Below are 22413 nucleotides of genomic sequence, written 5' to 3'. Positions count from 1 at the left end.
TAAAACATGGGATGAAGCTCATGTCTTTTTCTTCCCTGCTAGACGTACATGCTGCTTCAGCCATTCAGTTCTCCATTGCTTCCACTCAGCTTCTCTCCCACCATCCGCCCAGACCCCCCAGCCATCCCTTAGCTGTAGCCACACGCTTATCGGGTGATTTACTATGGCAAATCGGATTCGTCCAAACATAGAGTCCGGAAATTTGGCTGAAAGTAGTTCGGTACACACATAATGTGAAACACCTAATACGATGCCAATTACAAGGCCCCATTTAACTTGATGGGGCGTATGGTACAGCAAGTGGAGTCTGAAAGAATGTTGAGCGCCCAAGCTAGTGTCAACGATTCCTGCTAGAATCTTACCTTGAATAGGCAACGATGGCACACCAAGCAGCTAGTCCAAGGTAGACAACTATTCGGAAAAGCTGATCGAGCACGATCGATCCTGTGGATGTAAACCGGTGTCGAAAATACACGTGACAGATCAGGAATGCAGAAAAATAGCCCATGTACTGGCTGTGCGACGAGGGAAAGCCATAACCATTAAGGTGAAGCTGACTATCTGATCATAAATATTTCAAGAGCCATTTTAGACTGAGACACAGCTTCATGTGGGAATAGTTTGGGAAACGAATACATACCAACTGGACGCTCCTGTTTGAAAATGTGCTTTAGCACCAAATTCAAAGCCTCTGAAAGGAGTTGTCCTGCCCACATGTTGATGATAGTCAATTCGCGGGTATATACTGCAAGTACTGCATACGCAGGCTGTTGTGGGTGTATCAGCGCTCGTGAAGCTGCGGTGTATGGTCGGGTTCTCACCATGAGAAGGATTGGACTCAGCGTCAGCAATGCGAGTACAAACGAAGTGTCTGAAGAAGGATCATCTGGACCTGTAAGCTGGCAAGGACCACGAGACATGGGTTTTTTTAACGCACAGAGTACATGTGTTAGGTCCAAGGAGACACGTTGGGTGGCTAGATCTGTCATGACCGTGGTGTGAAGCCTATAGTGAAGATACCGAGGAGCTGATTGGGACTTAAATGGCCCGACGACTCGGAGTCGCCGAGCGCTTCGACAGTTGCTGTAGCGGATCAAACAACCGGAAACTTGAAAGGGCATCAAAATTAGTAACTCCGCTACCGTAGGGCCCAGACTTAGTACCAATCCTGCTCGTCACTCAATCGATGTTGTCGCATCACTTGGCATAATATTAATCATACAGGCATCAAAAACGTGTTCGCCAAGTATACTAGCCAATCTAGCTGATTCGATGTCAACGTGAACCTCGAGCGCTATGCTGTAGCCTGACAATGACACTGAGTCAGGGCCCGCAGCGGCTCACGCTCGAGTCATCCCTCTGTCTAATTAGGAGGAGGTCCGGCACCCACGGGGTCGATATAAAATGTGTCTCTGTACAGTGTTCCAAGGATCATTTCCGCGTTCCCGAGTTTTTTAGTCCAAGCTGGCGTCCCTCCCAGACCTCGTTGAGCAGCTCCTGCACCTTGTAGCGTCGAATACTTCAAGTCCAAACGCTACCGTGACTACCAATGGCACCTCATCGCATATGACGACACCTGCTGCCTTGAATGGGATTCGGCTCATTGTCTCCTTGATTCTTTCGATCTCTGCTCTGAGAGACTGGGCAAAGCTTTTGATTATTGGTAGCTTCTTTGAGACATGTCGACGCCTCCTTGCCACACTCTGGTCGTCCACGATCGATTCTTTCTTTCTCACTGCGTCGTTTGAGGATTACGATGACAGTTACAGTGAGTAACCATTAGTCGGTTACACGATAATCAATGACAAGTGGCTGTTATTTTGACAGAATGGATGATGATCTGGCTTTCCAAGCAACCATCCTGGAGTAAGCCCTCCGATCAACCATTTCCGTATTCTTCTAAATATCTTCTGTCGGTCCACAGAGAATGTGCGCAACGTAAATATCAGCACTAGCGAAAGGTATTTGGGGAATGTTCCTCGTTCCGAAGAGGAGCTTGATCCATCTGGGAAGCCCAAAGTCTCCTACCTGCCAGCAGTCTCCGGGTCTTATACTCTATGGTACAAATACACATGGATGCGGATTACCCGTATTTCGGAGCCAATACCTGGTTGGGGCCCGAACAACAGGGACTCATTGACTATCAGGTAACCTTTTCCAAACATCTGTTAAATCGTCTGTTTTATCTGCTGCTAAACAGCATCCTCGCGCGCAATCATGACATTCTAAACACTATCCTACAAGAAGCTAAAAAGGCCTATCAGGATGCGCAAGGCAGCTCCATTACTGTCTACGTTTCTGATTCGTGAGTGCTACAAATTTTTGATGTTCTCCCTTTTAACGTGTTGCAGTGCGAATTGCTGGAGAGAACTTGCTAAGAGACGCAAGCGGCCTCTGGATTCTATTATCCTAGATCCTGGAATTAGGGAACTTGTTGTTGAGGACGCGCAAGATTTCCTTGCCAGTAAACGGTGGTATGCTGAACGAGGTGCGTTGCTTTAGACTTGGAGTGAAGCTGTCGATATTCAATTGAACCTGCTTCTAGGAATTCCTTTCCGCCGTGGTTACTTACTGGTAGGATGATTTCGTCTAAAGAGTTTTTCTATGACACTCATTTAATTGTCATTGCAGTATGGGGCACCTGGCTCAGGGAAAACGTCTCTAATTCATAGCATCGCGGGCGAACTGGAACTTGATGTTTACATCATCTCCCTCTCCCGCAGCGGCCTTGACGACACTGGACTTTCTGAACTCATTTCAGATTTGCCGGAGAGATGCATCGCTCTCATGGAAGACATCGACGCTGCTCTCCATAACAGTCTTTCGCGGGAGGACCCTCCCACACCACCGAACAAAAGCGCCGAGTCCATCCCCATCCCCAGCCCTGGGCTGCCCACTCACACTACTAGCAGGGTTTCGCTCAGTGGCCTACTTAACGCATTAGACGGCATTGGCGCACAAGAAGGACGGATACTGTTTGCTACGACGAACAAGTATTCATCCCTTGACCCTGCTCTATGTCGTCCCGGTCGTATGGACCTCCATGTTGAATTTAAGCTTGCGAGCAGACATCAGGCAGAAGAGCTGTTCAGGCGTTTCTACCTGCCTTCCTCGCCCAAGACCCCCGCAGATGACGACCAAGAACCAAATTCCAATCCTGCTCAGTCCCATCCTAATGGCTCCACACATGACGGAGGTGCCTCCAACCTAATTGATCTTGGCGTCCCAGAAAACACTGTAGACTCCCCTCTCCCCTCTCCTTCAGCCTGTTCTGAAAAATCTGAGCGCGTGGCTCCGACGTACATAGGCACGCGTCACCGTGGACATGCACCAAAGCTTTTGAGCAAACAGCTTTCTGCGCTTGCTGCACAGTTTGCGTCAGCTATTCCGGAGCGTGAGGTGTCGATGGCTGCTCTGCAGGGTTATTTGATGTCGCAGAAGAGCAGGCCTTTGGAGGCGGCCAGAGATGTCTCTACTTGGCTTCAAAGGGAGCTGGCGACAAAGAAAGCTGAAAGTGAGACAAAATCATGACATGATGCTATATTTCGTCTGTAGATTGGTCGTGTTGTATCAGGTATCCATTGTATCCATTGCTTCATCTTCAAGTCAACTACGCACGATACTAGTAGCAATCAAATTCTAGGACAATTACACTAGGGGTCGGCGTTGCCAACATGGACCTTGCTCAGTACTAGTTTATTGTTTGTCGCGACCAAACCCACATTTTCTGTCTCTATATTATTCATGGCCCGGGCGAGTCTGCAGGAAGGTGCACCGTAAATGAACAGTGCTAGTGAAACTCAGCAATCAAATTCTAGTACAATTACATAACAGACGTTTACTCATTCAGGATATTCAACAAGCTCAACACCGTCACGCACGTCGCACTCAGACAATGCTTTTACCAAAGCCACCAGAATCCAGATGCCATGACTCGTGTGAGTAAGCTGTATTTTCCGCTCCTTCAGCCTCTTGGCCACCAAAATATGAACTGTAAGACATCATTCATGTGAGTCGCCATCGTCTCAAATTCTCAAATTATCCTGACGGGCTCTTATTTTTGACCTTCAATACTTTAGTTATTCGCGACGTGTCATTCCCAGAGAGACTCCCTTTGGGCATTCAGCGACTCAGATCCCGTCGCCAAAGAAGGATGGGAATGGAAGATTCACTCAGTAAATCCCTGCAAGGGCAGAAGTTCTCCTACTGCGGAGCGTCAAGCTGAGATACTTGAAGTCGACAAAGATGTCGATTACTTCCTGTTCACTTCGAGCGGCGAATCAGTTCGCTCTGTGATCGATGATCTAGGCACGAAAATGATCTTCCGGATCAATCGCGGTGTGATGACATTGATGATGCAGTTGGCAGCTGATACTACGGGTGTTGATGCTATATGCTGAAACTCGTGAGCAAATACCCTGGATTGAGTCGAGATATCATTTTGAAGCAACTCTGCGGAACATTGCCGAAAAGATCGTGGAGTTGGTGCAGGAGTCTGAAAAACGGGGAATGGGCTCGTTTATAGAGAATTGGTTGAAGGATTGGTCGAGAATTTCTCTTGGCTCGAATTGCTATGAACATCTCGAAGTGGTACGCATTTCTTTCCTGTTGAGTTATGTGCTATTTTATTGATCTGCGTTTACAGTCCATGCGCATGTTTTATATGTCAGAGATTAGGTATTCGCTCGTGGCCACCAATCATTTTCTTCTCTATAAAAAAACCCACTTGATTTTCTAGCTACGTCTGCCGTTTTTGTCTTTGCCGATTATCTTCGAAGAACTGTGCGATATTCATTGGTCAAGCTGAATCTCGGGTGATGTTGAGTTCGTCCACATTCTCTGCCTCATGCTTAACATGGAGTAACACCTAGTTTAATCGTCGCTAAGTTCACTACAAACATTGGCCAGGATGCTATGCCTCGAGTCATCGACCCCTGAACGATAGTATAAGACATTCGTGATCCTGCAATGAGAATCAACAAAATTATGTGCACGCAAGCCCGATACCATGATAGCAGGCAAGATGGCATATTTCTGGGCGTCAAGCAGTGGGACATGCTAACTCATGGAGCTTGCAGTCTCTTTTTTCCCATGTTGAACTCCGTGTTCGGGACGAATTTTCCCGTCGTTCCTATTACTAAGAATGATTTATAGTTTGAACTGCAGAATCCCATATCACGAGCAAGACAAGTGACTTTGCAACTCTAGTCCCCCGCAAGTGTTCTATATTCGTATTTCGGCAGATGCAATTGGTGGCGGGGATCTCGGTGACTGGTGAGTATTCCCATCAGAATAATCGTACCTCTACGTATACGTAGGGATGGTTGAAAATCTTGACCTGCTTATTGGTTCAACGCAACCACTTGCAACGGCTGCAGGTTTGCTTGCTACGTCACCCTATCAGTGACTTTGGGGACGATGCCAAATCTCAGATTGCTAACACCTGTGACTTCACTGCGTGGGAGATTTTGACAAACACTTCCCTGAACTATGTACGACGATCATCCACAGGATTGTGACTGATGCGGTCTGCGCCTGACCACTCATCATTTCTGCAGAACTTAACATTTGTGGGAATCAACATCCCATGTCACTTTCCGAATTTCCTTGTTCATGTAGACGTTTGTGCTCGGCTCACGCCATCATTGTTAGCGTTCGCGGACTCCGACGAAGGGACTGCTATGACAAACATTTCTTTTCAGGAGCAAGTATACGGTGGCGTGTACATATCAAGGGAAACGCTCAGCCGCTGGTCGGTTACACTGATCGGGTACATTATATTCTCCAAATCTTGCTTGAACAAATGCCCTCCGCCCAGCCAGTGTAAAAATCAACAACTGACCTAGTGGGCGTCGAAGTCGGTAGCCCACCTGCGCAAAAGCACAATTGGATACAATTCACTCATGGCTTGTGGCTCTACCGTCTCCCAAGTGTCGCTCCCGTCGTATCAGCCTTTCGTTCCTGCCCCGAAAGCCCCGGCCCTCACTCCCACCCCACACACAGCTGAGGTGGTTACTTTCCCATAAAATTAAGATAGAGTCTGTTGCTGATGGCTGCTGTTCTTTCCGTTCACACAGGTTCACACACACTCGAGAACATCGTATCCATCTTTATCCAAGAGATTGGTTTGCCATACGGCGTCAAACTATTATCAGTCTGCAAGCGCCCAGTTTGTAATTTACTGGCACATGCGAAGTTTCAGATGGTAGTGGGACTTCATCCCATGGTTTCCTGTCTATGTGGGACTAGATAAGCACCCGAGCACAAGCAGAATATGTACCCATCTGACCATTGTCAGTCGTGTGAGTCTTTAACCCTTCCGTTGGTAGCTAACTGTTGAGAATGTCGTGACACCGACAGGAAGTGTGGTGACGCGAATTCGTAATATGTCGTACACTTTCCATTCAACCACCAGCCCTGGCGAGATAACGAAACTCTGTGGTTTATAAGTATCTATATGATCGACAGCACACCGTGCTCACACCCTGAATCCGTTAATTGATCTGCACAATCTCATGTCGTCGGACGAAGAAGTTGCCTATGCTCTCCGATGGAACAACAATATAGCAAGTTCGTTAACCGACTTGTTCGTGAACGAAGCATCATACTGAACTTCATCGTTTTTCCAGTAATGATCTTTGGAATAGTATCCTATGAGTACAGTCCGTAGCTTTCACGAACATTCAAGTTACACTGCGACTGAGCGCGAGATGATCTAGTATTTCACTTCGAGAAAGAGGTAACGAGAAGCATATTTTCTCTTGGGCGAGTACTTATGCTCGAATTGCCGTAGGTCAAGTTTGTTTGGGTAGGTGTTCAATCCCCAATGATATCAAGCTCCGGAAATTGAGTCATTCTATGTACAGGCAAAAAAATGGTCACCGATGACGTATCTCTACCTCGCTGTGAGTTCCGCCTTGTCAAAGTACTTCGTGACTTTTTATTTTGTGTTTATGCCAGGCACGATACTTTGGTCTTTTCCTCTCAATGTACGTCGTGGAGATTGTGTCCTTCAGTTACTACATTGTAAACTGACACTGACCTCAGGCTTTGCGCCTGCTGTATGTGATGCTGTGCCAACTGAGCCATCATTAGCTGACTAGCACTAGGGGGAGGTCTAATGTACATTCCCGAAGGGGTGAGTGTGTCGATGCTTTCTTTCTTTGAAGAGTTCTGTGTTAACCTAGATTCAGTCGTACGTCAGAAGTTCATTTAACAGCTGAGCCTGATCACTAACGTATCACTTAGTTGCAAGTATACTGCCTTGGACTTGAACTTGCATTCGCTTACTATGCAGCCGAAACAGGCTACGCTCTTGCCGTTCTGTTGGAATGGGGTTTTTCATTTTATTTTTTGTTGGCGGAAGGTCAGTCACATATATTAGTATCTCATCGCGCGTACCGACTTTCCATCTGCAGTCATTCTCATCTGGCGTCTTTACGCTTTATACAACCGATCCAAGTTCATACTATATTTGCTGGGCGGGTTGTTCCTAGTTATCGCCGCGCTTTCGGTAGGGATCGACATATACTTATATAGTCGACCCGAAGCGTTCTCGGGTGACTTTCTAGTTGATCGATTTGTGTGCAAGCTGACCTCTCGTTGTATAGTGAAAGAAATAGTAACTCCGAACGTCAATTACTGCACGTCTTCCTTCAACATAGGGCCTATGCCTTCGATCTATACTTCCATCCCGATCATATGCTTCGATATCTTCCTGGTTGTTCTCGCCGTTATTAACCTCGTGAAACACCTCAGAGAACGAAGAGAAATACAAGTGGAGCCTAACACATATGTAATTCTGATCGTTCGGTGTCATGTCATATACTTCCTCCTGCAAGTTCACCTTCGTTTGATTGGTACTCTGTTATTCACAATATCCCACTAGGAATTTAACAAACGAAGTCTTATTGACGGTGTTATGGGCCAACATTCCGGTATGATGATGTCGTTATACTATGGAGATCAGTCCTAATAAGTGCATCAACAGCCGGCAGTGAACAGTCTCTCGGAGGGTTTCATCAATACCGCACCATTTATTATTGCGCCCCGTCTGATTATCAGCATTTGGGACACACATGCCAATGTAGAGCGCACACATGACAGTGCGACGTTCGAAGATTGCATATGCTGGACAATGCCATCGACATGCGAGGAACACGAAATGGTCCACGTATGATTCTGACCCGGATGAAGGAAAAAAATATGGGGTGAAGTAGTTGGACCTGGGTCCTGTCAATTTCTTTGATATACGAGAGTAGAGGGCCGATTTTTATATGTTTCTATGTACTATCTCTTGTGTACAAAGAAGTGACTACTTCAGTGGATGGACGGCGTGGCGACTGGACTTAGTAATGTGTATTGCATTAACTGCGCAAGAGGTTCAGTGATAGGACAACTGAATACAGTATACTTCTGAACACCAGCAATCATTCGCATTTGAGTCCGTGTGACGGAACCCTCATTCTCGTTTGAAGTTGTCACAACCGGTCGCTCGAGGCTCGTGTGTTTGCTGGTATCGTGTGCTTTTACAAGACAGCCGAAGGTCGCAATAGTTGAGTACGCTTAATTAATATGAATCTACCTTGTTCCTTGATCCGATATGCGACTCTTGGCCTTTCAATAGCTCCAACCAGTCAGTGAAGTTGTTGACGCCGGGGGCTTAGCATTCTGTAGCCAAAAGCGAGACGTACCTCGATAAGACGTTTCTTGTAGAGCGCCAATCGAGATTCTTCTTCCGGATCTACGACCTGAAAGAAGTGTACCGACGGCCCGGCGGGAAGAAGCACGAAAAAAGCGGACAGTGAGCTACTTTCTATTGCTGACATGCTGTGGGACCTTACTGGCAGTGTCGGAACTGCTTTTGGACTGTCAACACACGTAGGTATATAGCCGAGTGACCATGCGAAAAAACAAAATAGTCAGAAGCTTACCCGAGTGCCATTCTCTGCGTTGCCGGTTAAGGGGTGATTGCTAGGTTCGTGAAGACACTCAACTGAAATAGAAGGTTAGCGCACTGGTCGGAATAATTGTAACCTACTTCATCGCGGTGACCATTTTCCGTGTCGTCTTCGTCGTGATCATCATCTTCGCTATCGACATTGTCGGTCAGATCATCATCATCACCTCGGCTTGACGTCAGGATGGGCAATCAAGGACAGTTTGATTTGGCGCGCGAATCGTCTTGGTAAGTCGAGGTATCTAGGTGCAGAGATGCGAGCTAGTATAGCCTGCTCGCCTGAGGACGCGCTAGAAATTTGTTGTAACAGTCATTGTCATTAGTCAAACTCATTGCCTGTTGTACCTCGTGCCCTCGTGGGGGAGTATGCTGCATGTCCCGCTGATCATTCGGCTTGATGCTTATGATTAAGTTCAGTTTCAAAGACCCAAATCGATCAATTAGAGCATACTTTCTAGTTCGTTCTTTGAAGCAAGGGTATTGATGGTTTTCGCGGACTTTGCGCTCGACATGACGCTGATTATAAATAAGTCTACTAGCCTGAGGGCCCAGGGGTTTATTGACGTGTTATTTGCGTCACATTACGTAACAGCCAATCTTGCTGCTCTATGTGGTGCCTGAGTTACATCAGTAGCGTAGTTAGCCAATGAAAAATCGTTTATCGTTTATGAATTAAAAATTCATTAATTGAACACGCTTCCAATTGATGGCCAGAATTACGTGTCACTTGATGCATAACAGCCAGTCTTCAACAAGACACAGATATTCAGCATTCCCAAGAATACTCATGCGCGTAAATTGTATTATCGCCGCAGTAATCCAACATCTTTGTCTACAAATATACATATAGCTACTGCGTCGGGTATATACGTCTAAATGCAATGCAACTCATAACCCAAACAGATATCATGAAACAGATATCACGAAGCAAGAAGATCAAATGATGACACCAAGCATGCAGCTTCTCATGCCCTTGGTGCACGTGCATATTTGCGACGGTATTTGCTGTCTACGCTCGCGAGGTAGAATGTGCCAGGCCAAATGTTCTCAATGGAACCCTCTGGCGTGTAGTTTACAGCGTTGTGGTTTTTCTCGCGAAGCTTTGAGGGGATATTAGTTAACTTGTGTCAAGACAAACAGATCCTGGACTTACTGTGAGGGCGTCAACGTACTCCTGGCAAGGCACGAGCTTCATGCTTGCCAAGCGAGCAAGCAAGTCCATCTTCTCCCGGATCTCTGACGTATCACCCTTGACACGGAGAGTGAAGAAACTGGCAGCACAACCAGAACCGAATGCGAACATGCTCAAACGCTTGCCCAAAAGCTCGGAAGGTGTGACAGAAGACAGGACAGAGGCAAGACAGCCGTAAAGCGAACCCGTGTACATGTTGCCCAAGCGTTTCGAACAGGCCATGCCAGGCTCGACTTTCTTGGCATATGTTGCCTTCGATACACCGATGAAAGTTTTCTCGAGGTTCTTGTCAGTGAGGGAAGCGGTGTATGAGATTGCAAGAACGGATTCGGGGTTAGCGACATTAGCGAAATGGGATGAAGAGGGATTTGCGAGGAAGTCGTTGTAGAAAAGACGACCGAGACCCTTCTGAACTTGCTTGCCGTATGGGCTGTGGAAGACAGCATAGTCGATGTCGTCGATGGAGAAGGAGGTCAGTGATTCCTTGCCATTCGCGTGACCGTTGAAGTGAGCCTTCTTAGCTCTGGCGGTCTTTTCACGGAAGCGCGAGTATGCGGCATCCAGTGCAGAAGTGTAAGTGGTAACTGAGACAGGCCCGTCGACTTCGGGATACTCCGAGTCCAATCGAGGCTTGTAGAAATCGTATGTGTTTGTCATGTGATTGCCGTGTATCGCTGTATAGAATATCAGACCCATGATCAATCCAGGAGCATTATGGAAACAAGCCATAACGTCCGAAATAAAGTGGAATGGACGTACGTTCAACGACGACAGGTGCGTTGGGACCAATGAGAAGGGCGACAGCACCAGCACCACCGGCTGGCCGTGCGGCACCTTCAGCGTAAATGGCAATGTCACCACCAACAACAATAGCATTACGGCCGTCCCACGAGGTGGATTCAACCCAGTTGACTGCATTGAAGAGCGCAGCAGTGGAACCATAACATGCGTTCTTGGAGTCGATGCCTTCAATGTCGAAGTTACCAGATTCGGAGAAGAGGTCCATGAGGGTGGTCTTCACAGACTTTGATTTGTCAATGATGGTTTCAGTTCCAACGTCAATGCGACCAATGGACTTGGGGTCGATGTCGTAGCGCTCAAGAAGACCGGAAACAGCTGGAAAGAACAAGATATGAATTGTGAAAGGGTGTGATGAGACAGTGCAACATACCATTGAGAGCAAAGGAGTTGATGTCTTCCCGGTCATCGCAGCACGCCATGTACTCCTGGCCGAGACCAATGGTGTACTTTCCCGTTGGGACACCATCAAAGACCTCGAGGTCAGCCTCAGATATGCACTAAAGTGACGTAAGATGAGAATGGTTGTCATGTAGTAGTATATGACATTACCCTTTGAGGGAAGTAGACCTCCATTGCAAGGATACCGACATCCTTTGGACGAGGAAGTTCGTGCTCAGAGGAGACTGAAGAAAAAGGAGGAATGGCCATTTGTGTAGAATTGGAATGAAGAGGACGAGGGATGGGTTGCGGATATAAAGGCAAATGGAGAGTAGGTTATATAGCATCATGACCCGAAATAATATAACGTTCAATTGATCTTCTTTGGAAATTTTATGGTACGATTCACTTTATGGCGTGTTTCACAAAAAAAAACCTGCTGGCTAGCGCGCTGTGATCACCTTCCTCTTCTGCTAGCCGAATTTTTCCAAGCGCTGTCGAAGATTGTCGAGCTGGCACTTTGTATTCAGGTTGAATCATATCTCCAAGCTGATATGTTACGGTTGACGCAGAGTCGTCGCAGACGAGTACAGTGAGACTTGCTATCTTCTTCTATAACGTATAATGATTTTTACAAAAGTAATGATACGACACTGCTTCGCTGTGATTTGGGCCGGCCACGTCACATTACCGAACTCCCTTGTTTACTAGGCTGTGTATTATCCCGATAACATGTAGTGCCGAGCGCCTGCCCGGCTCATGGCAGCACCATGAGCCTCTCCGGCTCTCATCATGATATCGCACAACCTGTGCTCCCTTCATTTGTTCAATTTTTCAATCTGAGTCCTTGTACCTCTCGTGACATACTCCAGTGGTCTCGTTATCATCCACTTTTACATATGGTTAGTTTGCCGATTGGAGAATAGATTAGATACATGTTTTAAGAGTAGGGGTTGTCATGGTACATGACACGATGTGAATCGATTACTTGGTGGTGCTAACCATATCAAGGTTTGTGGGTGCCTCTTCAGCTCAACCCTAAGGCTAACGAAAGGAATTGCTCGGTCGCCTCATTCCCTACCCTTGCGCCACTACTATGGCGACTTTCTCGGTAGCTTGTGACCGAACCCTATACCAACCAATGCACCTCTGTGTGTATTTTTTTGGATAATCTATGATGCAAACCTCTAGTCAGCCTCCGAGTCAGCCAACTGCTTTCGCCTCAAGTCAAAACCACTTTTTTACCATGCCCAACCGCTGTGAAGCGTACTTCTACAACCGCCCTCGCCTGTCATTCATTCATCTTTCACGATAATGCCTTCGGATGCTTATTGTCCACCTGTCGGTCTTATCAACCACCCTCCCATTCACAATCAGCTTTGCATCTCGCTGTCTGACCCGACTCCTGTGACAACAAAGCTCTCAAACTTACGCCAGGTGGCCCACCAACGCAAGCAGGAGGAAACTGTGAACTCGAACTACCAACCTAGTACGAATGCGATGCGGTTCCTCACAAAGATCAGATCATTCTGCACTATTTCGTTTGGAACGCACGGATCTCTCTCTGAGAACGGTTCATCGCCAGCTTGTATTTCCCTGTACGACTCAACTCTTGGAACAACTGAGGTCTTTACCTTACCCCAGGTGGCACGCCAACGCAAGCAGGAGGAAGCCAGCAACTCGAACCACCGACCTGGCGAGACTCCGATGCGATACCTCACAAAGATCTGCACAAGTGCGTTCGGGAAGCTTGGATCTCTCTTTACGAACTGTGACCAACCGTCGTACAACTTTCTGTCTGATGCCTTGGAGACTATCATAACCATCCACTCTTTTAGTTCGTTGGCAACGACAGATGCGGACGACACCTTCGTCACCGCGGATGACTTGTCTGTATCTCTCTGTCCTGTGTTTTTCTGCCACGCTTACATATATCGACGTAGCATCCACGTCTCCAATCTCTCACCCTTAGCAAGTGAAGTTGTCAGAGAAGAACTCTACATCCGCGGTTATCTCAGACGACCTAATCAGGGCAATCGTTTTCTCCGCCATCCACGGTGTATTGTTGTTCCACGGCTACTCCAGGTACTCCATGGCCGCTGGCCGAAGCAAGTCGCAGCTGTCCCAGTGTCCTTCAAGAACCCTCAACACCCGTCTCCACGGGCTATTGGCCGGCGTGGGGGACTCACAGTTGCAGAGGCCCTCAAGGTTGGTACACCTGTTAGTACGTCATGCGAACTGTGCTCACTCTATAGACATAGTCTGCCAACATTGAGGAGAATCCTCGTACACCCACTCCGACGAGATTATCTTCTAGTAGCCAGTCGATCTACTGGTCTTGCCAGTCGCCACACACGGCCATTGATTCATCTTCATCTCCTTTTGTCCAAGAAAGTCCTACGTCGACTACCCAGTTTTGCGACTTCTGTGAATACTCGTTCATCACGTCGCATACTACACCTCCCTCGTCACCGGAACTCGTGGGCCTCAATGAGAATGAGAAGGACGTTCTGGGTATGATGAACTCCTTCTCTGAAGCAGCTTTGCGGTCATTGGCGCCCCGAGTTGCGTTGATGAAGGCGAAGTATTCGCGTATGGAGGTGGATGCCAGGAGTTTTCAAAGGTTGAGGTACGGGGAAGTTTCCGACCAACATCTTGCCTGATTTTTGTGGCTTTTTGGCTCATCAGAGCTCTAATAATTTTTGTTCGTTCTTTATATCTTCTCTTTGATTTCATAATACGGACTCTGTGTCCTCATGCCGTGACTTAGAAATAACGCTTGGCATTTGTTTGGTAATAGCTTCTACTCTGTGGCGCTATTGAGCCTACTAGCACCGCACCGCTTCTCGCTTGGCACCCACCCGTGGAGAAAGGTCGACGACTTGGCAGGCAACCCGTCACAGCACTTGGATAGACCGTTGGTACTCGGTGCCTGCATCCGCGCCACGCGGGGTACCCTCTTGGATACATCCCTCCCTCACATCCAGCCCCTCCAATATACTACCGTTGGCGCCGGCGTTTGTGGTACAGGCAATCTACACACCATTACCACATCCATCGTGCATTCTTTCAGAGCCACTCTTGGCTGGCCAATGTAGAGACTCGGACGACTAGTCGGGATGTAGAATGTCAGACCCGAGGATTCGGTGTCACGTCAATGAAAACCATATCATTTGGCCATCGACTACGTGCCCACTTGGCAGCGGACATTCATTACGGCATTATGTACCTGGGTTTACGAGTATGTCACAGTCACCCATCTACCTATTTCTATTCTATTAAACGCAAAGGGCACCACTCAAGCCCTTATTCTTACCACCGTGTTTCAAACATCAAAAGCTTTTTTTTTGAACTTGCGAGAGGAGCGGTGTAGTATTACTAATGATCACGAACACCTTGCTGCAAGTTCGTGTCATTGCCTAACTGATTAGGTTATATAGTAAATCGATTCTCGCCGGTCAGCGTTACCCAGGACGCAATTTCCCCTCACCTCGAGTCTGCCTCGACTCCCTTTTTTCAAGATAATACAACACTCGACTACACCTGCGTATCTTCTTACCATCTTCCTCTTGTCTTCCTCAATTCTTGAGCATGCACTTTGTTCGCTTCTCTACGTACATTGCTTCTTGTCTCTCTGTTACTCGTGCTTTCAGCGTGACTGTTGGGACTCCCACTCAATGTGACCCTCTCAAGATCTCATGGACTGGTAAGCGCATATCTAGTATATTCTATACGCTCTTGCTAAACTTTATCGGGGCTATCAGGTGGGCAAGCGCCGTTTGAAATACACTTAACTCCCGTTCGTCGGCGCTTCGCCTCAGGCTCCTCAATCACATGCTAAATTTTGTGCTTCCCAGTATTTAAAACCGTATCAGAACGCATCTGTACCAGCATCAGCCTTTAAGAACGGCGTAGGCTCTTATTCAATACCACAATTGACGTTGTCGGCTGGAACAACGTTTCTACTCACTATGTCGGACGCCGCCGGATTTGGTTCGGGCGGGACGACAAACCAACTAACTGTTGGGAATTCTGGAAATAATGATTGTAACACTCAAGATTTGTCACCTCAGTACATGTTCTGGTTGACTCCAACTCCGAGTCCGATGACGCAATGCAGGTAAGTTTGGTTCGCGTACTTCCTGTGGCACTGATTTACCACTACTGCAGTCAATTTACCATCTCGGTCAATAGCAGTGCAGTTGCTACCAATGGTGCAGTCCTGCCCATTACTATTGCGGTCAGATCATCGCCAATTCTATCAAAATAATCTACTTATCTTGCTACAGCAACTTATTCCTGGCGGACAACCAACCGTATTATATTCCAATGAAGACACTTTTACGTCGAGTGTCAATGTTACAGGAGGGACGAGTCTCCTGTATTTTGTCACCGACTCCAAGGGCAGACAAGGTGGGGCCTCTGGGTTGCAGCAGGTCTTAGGGTCGAGTAATTTCACGTGCCTAAGCGCCAACTCGCCGTCATCCACTGCAGGCATATCGGCCACAGCCACCACCACGGCTTCGCCGTCATCTAGTTCAAGCAATACATCAAGCAAGGCTGCTCTTATCGCAGGCGCGGTCGGCAGTGCGGTGGTCCTTACTGCATTGGTCATCCTCGGCATGTGCCTGTGGCGTAAACGGAGAGCATCCCGCATTCAGCCTTCTAAAACAACCTATTTTCAACTGCAGAATACAAACGAAGTCAGCCTTTACAGTGAAGTTCTGCCATCGCCATCATCATCACCATATCCCGTCAGCTACCGTAGTTCATTCATTCAACCTGGATCCCAGCCAATCCCTAGCACAGACTCTACTGTCTATGGAGGCATTCAAATGTCAGACATGACACCCGTCGAGCATATGGCTGTGGGGGCTCGACCAGCACCACCGTTACCACGGAAGAGAGACCCTGCCCACTTTTCTTCACCCGTTGAACCTGGATCCCAATCAATTTCTACCACTTCCGGCAACGTCACAGTTAGGGATCCTCCCACACCCTTTCGTGTTGAAACACAAATTTCCCCTGACACAGACAGCTTAGCTATGCACGGAGCATCTGGAAGTCAATCTACGGCGTCGGCTAGCGCCTATCAACCTCCCACTCAAATCATTGTGCATACCGACGCTGATGATGTTGTGCCAGACCGCAATGGTTTGGTTGAACTTCCACCGCAGTATTCAGATCATCGGGAAAACCGTACCTTGGAATCCAAGTCTGCGTCATGACTATGTCTCCACATTGTTGAGTCTTCCGACATGGGTATACCTGTGGTGCGTTCATGATTTTTTCTTGTTCGAGTGTCTTGTCTTGATAATGAAGTACAAGGGCATTGTGCTCCTACTTTGATTTTGTCCCTCTGTGATATGTTCTTTTCGAGTGTCATGATATATCAATAATAATGACATGTACTTTAGTGAAGCACTAGAACATTTCTAGGATACAAGTATATCCCTTCGGTCATTGCTTTACTACAAAAGCAGACTTTCCTAGATTTGAACCATCTCTCTCTTCATCTCCTCCTGAAAATAAGCACAGCGCATCTCAATGGCGTTTCTTTTGCTATGAGATAATGCAGTACATAGTTCACCATGAGCAAAGGGATCAGTTCTAGTAGATCGAGAACTGTGCGAGAGAGCGTGAGGCCTTGACAGCAGCGAGGGCATCTGGGAATTCGAATTTCCGGATCCGTCCGGCCGAGTCCGGCTGGGTCTGTCTGGCTCGCAAGTCACCATGATATTTTGTATGCAATAGAGTATGACACTAGTAAGATGGGCAGCCTCGTCATGGCAAGGGATACCGTTTTACCCCTTGCCAATTAACAGCCTCGATCACCCGTGCACGTGACGCGTGACTCCTTGCTCTGAGCGTTGAACGTGTTCGAAAGAATCGAAACCCTGTGCCAACTTCCTATGTTTATACAATTCAGAGCCAATATCAGCCGTCTTGTAACGAACTACCTTCGACGATTAGGCATATTAGAACCTCCCCCTGAAGATCTCCCTGGCCTCTGGTTTGACCATAAGTGTCCTACCATTAGGCAACTCGTCAGTGTCGACCTTTACAAAAAAACTTTGTCAGAACACATCGATGGTGACGGAAAGAACAATTACATGGATTGTTTTCTCTACCGTATTGACCACTACAAGTGTTCCCAGACAGTAGAGCACGAGTTTCTCGTGCTACATTTTACACACTGGGACGACCCCACAGCCACAGCCGCTATCTGCATCGACCGCTCTGTCAACCTCGCTATTGGACAGTCTTCCGGTATGCTCACACAATCTTCAGCATCATCGGAAAATCTTGCAATAGACATGATCGAATTGATCGGTTGTGCCAGCAACTTGAATATCAGATCGTGTCTAACAACAAAATTCAAATCATTCAGACACATTGCTTCACTTTCATTTCCGAGTCAATCCACACGGCCTTCCGCATTGCAGGTCGCAGTCCTATTGTCTCAAGTGAACCAACATACCATCAATCACGCCCTCGGCGGTCAGTGCTATTGGTTCGGGCATACTGTTTTCAAGAGCTTGCAAACCCTTTTTGGACAGGAGGGGGTGTTTGAATCAGACACCCGCGGCCGCTTTGGACCCATCCCGGTATTTAAACCATCCCCAGATGACGTCAACGTTATATGTGATGGATTCTGGAATGCTCATCAGCAAACCATGAAGGTGGTGGAGGCCCGGCGATCTCTTCGTCTTGAAGAACACAACAAGGTATTTATTCAAGATCTTCAGCAGCTACATTTCCTTGATTGATTATACTTGTCCCTGCAGCTTGTGGAACGAGGCCGCGCTGACTGGCAACGTGAAATCGACGAACGAGCCTGCGCTGACTGGCAACATGAAATCGACGAACGCGACTGCCAAATTGCGAAGGTACATATTTTCAGCAGCGACAGTCTTCTTTGATTAATGATAGTGGTTGTCCTGCATTTCAGATGCAAGCCGAACTTGAGCTATTGAAGGCCCAACGTGCAGTTCCGAATGACACTGCAGAATCGCCATCGCCGTCATCCTAACCTCGTTTGTGCAACACCCACATTTCTTTACATTTCTGTCTCATCGCAAAGTGTTTTGCTATCACGCCTAGAACAGTGTAGAATGTCAATCATGGGAAGTATCATTGATGTTTTTTTTTTGGGGGGTGATAGGTAGACTTGCTAGCATGCTCGCATACACTCCTACACGTGTTACGCTACTAATACTTTGTGACGCTGAGCTTACGACCACCACCTCCCTGATGCTATATGATACAGTAGCTTGGTTCAACTTTGCTCGTCATTTCTAGTTTTATTACACCGCTGTAACAGAGTATGGCTTCTGATGTAAATACAGTGATTCTCGAGACTGTTGAGAAGTTGGACTTCGACGAATCGACAATGTAGAGCTACTATTATCTGTACCATTTCTCACCAATTCCTTTACGACCGAGAGGTTGCGTTGTACGTATGATATACAAGTTGCACGTGCGCCCAGCTTGATCGACGCAACAAACATTATATCTTAGCCGCGATCCACCATCATCATGATGGTAAGGGAGAGTAGTCGCAGTTCACTAGACTGGGAGCGCTCACAAGTCATGAACACTCTCGGCGTCAACGCTCGCAAGCACGTGTTCATCATGTTCGTAGCCGCCTAACCGATTTGCTGTGTACCATCACTCTGCTCTGTCTGCGCACCTCAGACTCTTCCCAATTTCGCTAGCTTTACTTGGGATCTAATACAGGTATAACTTCTTCATGTCACAAGCATCAGGCACCGACAACGATGAGCCTCCTCCGCAAATTGACGCCGTAGGATCCATCGAAGAGTAAGTTGTAGCTTCCTGGGATCTGTCACCCGTCTAACAGCAAGACAGGGAATTGAACCTTTGGCGAAGCTGCCACCAGGGATGTAAGTATCTCTCTTCCCTGATGGGCGTCTGCGCCACTCCTTACCAGAACTGCAGCTCGAATGCTGGGCCTTCACAGCCGTCAGGACCTCACGTACAAGGAAGCACACCCAATGTTCCACCAGTCGGCGATTTAGCTCCGTGAGTTCTTGTCGATAATGACGTCAAACACGCTCCTGAATTGTCTCAGTGAGGGTGGAAAGGTCGTGGCAGAGAAGGACCAGCCAACTCTAAGCGAATTGTAAGCAAAAAACAAGTCAAGCGATGGCAACTGACGATACTGTACACGCAGAGCAAATGTCATGAAGCAAGTATTGGACATTCTCCAGGACTCCACGATTGCGTCGAAGATTGGAAAGGACAAACGGTCTCATTTCTGGGGGGTGTACAAACGAGAGAGGAACATGACGGCGAGTTCCTTGAGCGATACACTACTGACATGGACATTGTCTTGATCTTCGTAAGTTTAGCGTTCTTATCTTCTGCACATTTTGAGACTGATGTTTGATTAGTCTGGTCTTTTCTCGGCTGTCAGCACGACTTTCATCGTCGCGATGGAGTCTAATCTCAGTCCTGACCCCAGCGACATCACGAATTCCCTTTTGAAGCAACTCGTGCAGATCGGACTCGGCAACCTCGTTGAGCGCGGGTGTCGCCGTTGCTGTGAAAGAGTTGAGGACTGTAGCCAGCGATATGCTTGAGAAGTTGGTCAGCAGTAAAGGAGTTGCTGGTCCCTGATTATCACAGTACTTGCGTATTGTGCTAGCGTCCTCGGATGTCCAGAGGAAGGGATGGAACAATGCAACTGTGCAAGGGGATAAGTATCACAACTAAACCAATATTGATATCCAAGTGACGCTCAGGTGGAGCACACACGGGGTAGACGCAAATTGGTTCCGCGGGATCAAACGCTCCGTGCTATATGCCAGTGTTAGATGTTAGATATGGGGTCCTGATGGAAACCATTCGGATCCCTAAAAACATACAGTTACAGTATTTCTATCGTCCTGATGTCCATCAGGCTTCAAACAGAAGCCACATCTTTGACCTGTGCAATAATACCACGATCTGACGCGATCCTATTGTATTCTCCACCGCGCTAGCATAAATGCGCCGAAATCCTGCCCAAGTCGAACAAATAACCGCAATGCTCGTGATTCTAGATCAACCACCTTCTGTTTTACAAGAGAATGGCTAGGTGATTCGTCTGAAGGAGAAGAAGGTGGCGTCCAATAATTCTCCTCGCTTTCCGTATCGTCCCCAACGTCGGGAAAATCTAAAAAGCCTGGTAGTTCGAGGAGAGATTGATCCCAGGGACGGACAAGCACGAAGGTTTGCTGAGTGAGCACTGTCCGCGAGAACAATCGGCTCTTTGGTGGTGATCAACAGGTCGTGAAGCCCGTCTGCCTTGACCTCATATCGAGACTCCTGGGGCCCGGACTGGCGTCTGTGACACGGAATGTCATGCAAGGTAGATGCAGTCTGTGGTTCGCGAAATGAGCAGCGCTTGTGGTATCAAGCCGGTCGTAAAGTTTCGAAGCCAAATCCATAATCACGCGATTTTTCCGCAACGAAGAGACAGTTGTCTGAATCTTATCTTCAGACGAAGATGGAAGGGTGCATGGAGGAGTGTTGTAAGAGGTGATGTCGGCTGTAACACAACTATTGAATTCGGATGATTGTCCGACCCAATCGAGGGCAGTAATGTCGCCTGACTGTGTGCCACGATCTCCTGCAGGAGACGCCCGAGCGCGATTTCCTTCTTTTCGACATGATCTACAGGCAGACGGACTTTTAAGATGCCAAACAATGAATACTCCTGACGCATTGCAACGCGAGATGATGTCCATTGAAGTCTCTGTCGGGTATTGCTCATCCCTAAATGAAAAGAGATCAGGGCCTGTGCATCTACGCCTGTTGCATCCTCCAACTCCTTCATGATTGTAGGGGACTCTTTGTGGTTTTGGGAGTGATCGATAACCAAACCTTCTGAGAGAAGAGAATGACTTTGGAAGCGAGGAATTCCATCCTCGTCTGTTCCACTCGCTTTTCGCCAGAGCGCCAGACTTGGATGAAGGCGGGACGTCAGAAAGGTAGATGATCGTAAGCGCTGAATGGTGGTACCAGACGAACATGAAGTTGATCTATTCTTGGACCTCGATATTGCTCTTCTTGTCGATGCAGTATGTGTCGACCTATGCCCAGTGATACCTAGTATCACGAGCAACTTTGCAGAACGACTGCAACTTCACGATGCCGCCAAGTCCATTCAACTCGCGCACATCTTTATCCTGGATGTCGTGCAGCCGCGCCTTGGCCTCTTCCCACCTGTGTGATAGCAAGAGGAAGTAGTACGTCGCCACTACGTTTTGGATGCATTTTATTCTGAGTACGAGTTTCAATGGCCGTACTAGTAGAGGAGTGTTAGATATGCAAAAAGCTGAAAAGGAATAGATGAAGATGAGGGAAACACGCACTTGTCCATGACTCTAGAGCGAGATTACGGTACTAGTAGTTGTGGATTCTTCATGGCGACTCAAAAACGATATGCCGAGTGCATTTAAAACGATCCTATATTTAGTGGGCCAAATTACGCTTGTACATCCCCCAGATTTACCCTGATCCACTAATATTATGTAATGTTCTGCTACCTCTCCGGTACTGCTATGTACAGCGTCCCCTTGTGCCTGTCACCTGAGCCATAAAGTGGTATGTGGCTATGGCAAGAAGTAACCAAGTAAGGTCCGACTGATAACAGTGTACCATGAACTTGTCAGCGTTATCTAGGATACAATTTCCGCTCACCTTGAGTGTGCCCCGATTCCCTTTTTCAAGATATTACTTGCCTATTACTGTAGAGATACGACACTAGGTTCGTCACAGGTCACAGCCCTTAACGAATCGAATCTATTTGGTGTGACTGTCACATGAATTTTTGGTGGGACGAAGCTAATTTGTGACATATGGGAAAAAAAACATAGGTTATGCACTAATGGGACCAGAAATCATCATACATCGAATTTGCGATGCGTCTACGCTTTCCACGCCCGTAATCAACCTTCGGAACACTATTCGAGCCACTCTCCACATCTTTGGCAGTAATGTCACCCACATCATAGACTTCGGAGTGGTTTGAACACAGAAGTCCGCCATCTGCATCGATACGGCAGTCAGAACG

General features: G+C 47.5%; 9 protein-coding genes across 9 annotated transcripts; 6 read left to right on the top strand and 3 right to left on the bottom strand.

The window, feature by feature from the left end:
- Positions 1-18: 18 nt before the first annotated feature.
- On the bottom strand, positions 19-989 carry F5147DRAFT_746768 (uncharacterized protein; the record flags this gene model as incomplete). The annotated part of the gene is made up of 5 exons (XM_041439879.1): positions 19-307; positions 363-561; positions 641-767; positions 822-886; positions 938-989. The coding sequence occupies 5 exons, from the start codon at positions 987-989 to the stop codon at positions 19-21; spliced, it is 732 nt and encodes a 243-aa protein (XP_041290444.1).
- A 456-nt stretch (positions 990-1445) lies between these two features.
- Positions 1446-3745, top strand: F5147DRAFT_838658 (P-loop containing nucleoside triphosphate hydrolase protein). The gene is made up of 7 exons (XM_041444173.1): positions 1446-1768; positions 1828-1866; positions 1925-2147; positions 2201-2305; positions 2352-2488; positions 2546-2574; positions 2632-3745. Exons 1-7 carry the CDS (start codon positions 1567-1569, stop codon positions 3529-3531), a joined length of 1635 nt encoding a protein of 544 aa, XP_041290443.1. The 5' UTR covers positions 1446-1566; the 3' UTR covers positions 3532-3745.
- A 3606-nt stretch (positions 3746-7351) lies between these two features.
- On the top strand, positions 7352-8266 carry F5147DRAFT_706688 (uncharacterized protein). Its single transcript, XM_041438019.1, has 3 exons — positions 7352-7836; positions 7889-7937; positions 7991-8266. The coding sequence occupies exons 1-3, from the start codon at positions 7670-7672 to the stop codon at positions 8177-8179; spliced, it is 405 nt and encodes a 134-aa protein (XP_041290442.1). The 5' UTR covers positions 7352-7669; the 3' UTR covers positions 8180-8266.
- A 1458-nt stretch (positions 8267-9724) lies between these two features.
- F5147DRAFT_706685 (hydroxymethylglutaryl-coenzyme A synthase C terminal-domain-containing protein) lies at positions 9725-11642 on the bottom strand. Its single transcript, XM_041438018.1, has 5 exons — positions 11502-11642; positions 11323-11449; positions 10911-11267; positions 10113-10825; positions 9725-10059 (listed from the first exon to the last, which is right to left on the bottom strand). Exons 1-5 carry the CDS (start codon positions 11598-11600, stop codon positions 9925-9927), a joined length of 1431 nt encoding a protein of 476 aa, XP_041290441.1. The 5' UTR covers positions 11601-11642; the 3' UTR covers positions 9725-9924.
- A 689-nt stretch (positions 11643-12331) lies between these two features.
- Positions 12332-14442, top strand: F5147DRAFT_706681 (uncharacterized protein). The gene is made up of 3 exons (XM_041438017.1): positions 12332-13219; positions 13274-13538; positions 13592-14442. Exons 1-3 carry the CDS (start codon positions 12645-12647, stop codon positions 13991-13993), a joined length of 1242 nt encoding a protein of 413 aa, XP_041290440.1. The 5' UTR covers positions 12332-12644; the 3' UTR covers positions 13994-14442.
- Positions 14443-14921: 479 nt separating this feature from the next.
- On the top strand, positions 14922-16558 carry F5147DRAFT_580703 (uncharacterized protein; the record flags this gene model as incomplete). Its single annotated transcript, XM_041431559.1, has 6 exons — positions 14922-15036; positions 15095-15129; positions 15188-15450; positions 15525-15570; positions 15620-16094; positions 16173-16558. 6 exons carry the CDS (start codon positions 14922-14924, stop codon positions 16556-16558), a joined length of 1320 nt encoding a protein of 439 aa, XP_041290439.1.
- A 459-nt stretch (positions 16559-17017) lies between these two features.
- Positions 17018-18691, top strand: F5147DRAFT_706674 (uncharacterized protein). The gene is made up of 5 exons (XM_041438016.1): positions 17018-17239; positions 17290-17387; positions 17442-18058; positions 18119-18220; positions 18283-18691. The coding sequence occupies exons 3-5, from the start codon at positions 17444-17446 to the stop codon at positions 18361-18363; spliced, it is 798 nt and encodes a 265-aa protein (XP_041290438.1). The 5' UTR covers positions 17018-17239; positions 17290-17387; positions 17442-17443; the 3' UTR covers positions 18364-18691.
- A 392-nt stretch (positions 18692-19083) lies between these two features.
- F5147DRAFT_776125 (uncharacterized protein) lies at positions 19084-19936 on the top strand (the record flags this gene model as incomplete). Its single annotated transcript, XM_041441812.1, has 5 exons — positions 19084-19154; positions 19203-19376; positions 19426-19476; positions 19548-19695; positions 19748-19936. 5 exons carry the CDS (start codon positions 19084-19086, stop codon positions 19934-19936), a joined length of 633 nt encoding a protein of 210 aa, XP_041290437.1.
- A 340-nt stretch (positions 19937-20276) lies between these two features.
- F5147DRAFT_284580 (uncharacterized protein) lies at positions 20277-21802 on the bottom strand. The gene is made up of 2 exons (XM_041429033.1): positions 21713-21802; positions 20277-21645 (listed from the first exon to the last, which is right to left on the bottom strand). Exon 2 carries the CDS (start codon positions 21368-21370, stop codon positions 20618-20620), a length of 753 nt encoding a protein of 250 aa, XP_041290436.1. The 5' UTR covers positions 21371-21645; positions 21713-21802; the 3' UTR covers positions 20277-20617.
- Between the last annotated feature and the right edge of the window lie 611 nt (positions 21803-22413).

Source organism: Suillus discolor (assembly GCF_016758755.1).
Source record: "Suillus discolor strain FC423 chromosome Unknown F5147scaffold_45, whole genome shotgun sequence".
NCBI classification, from domain to species: domain Eukaryota; kingdom Fungi; phylum Basidiomycota; class Agaricomycetes; order Boletales; family Suillaceae; genus Suillus; species Suillus discolor.
Note: the sequence above shows the minus strand (reverse complement) of the source record. Positions and strands in the feature narration are given on the sequence as shown.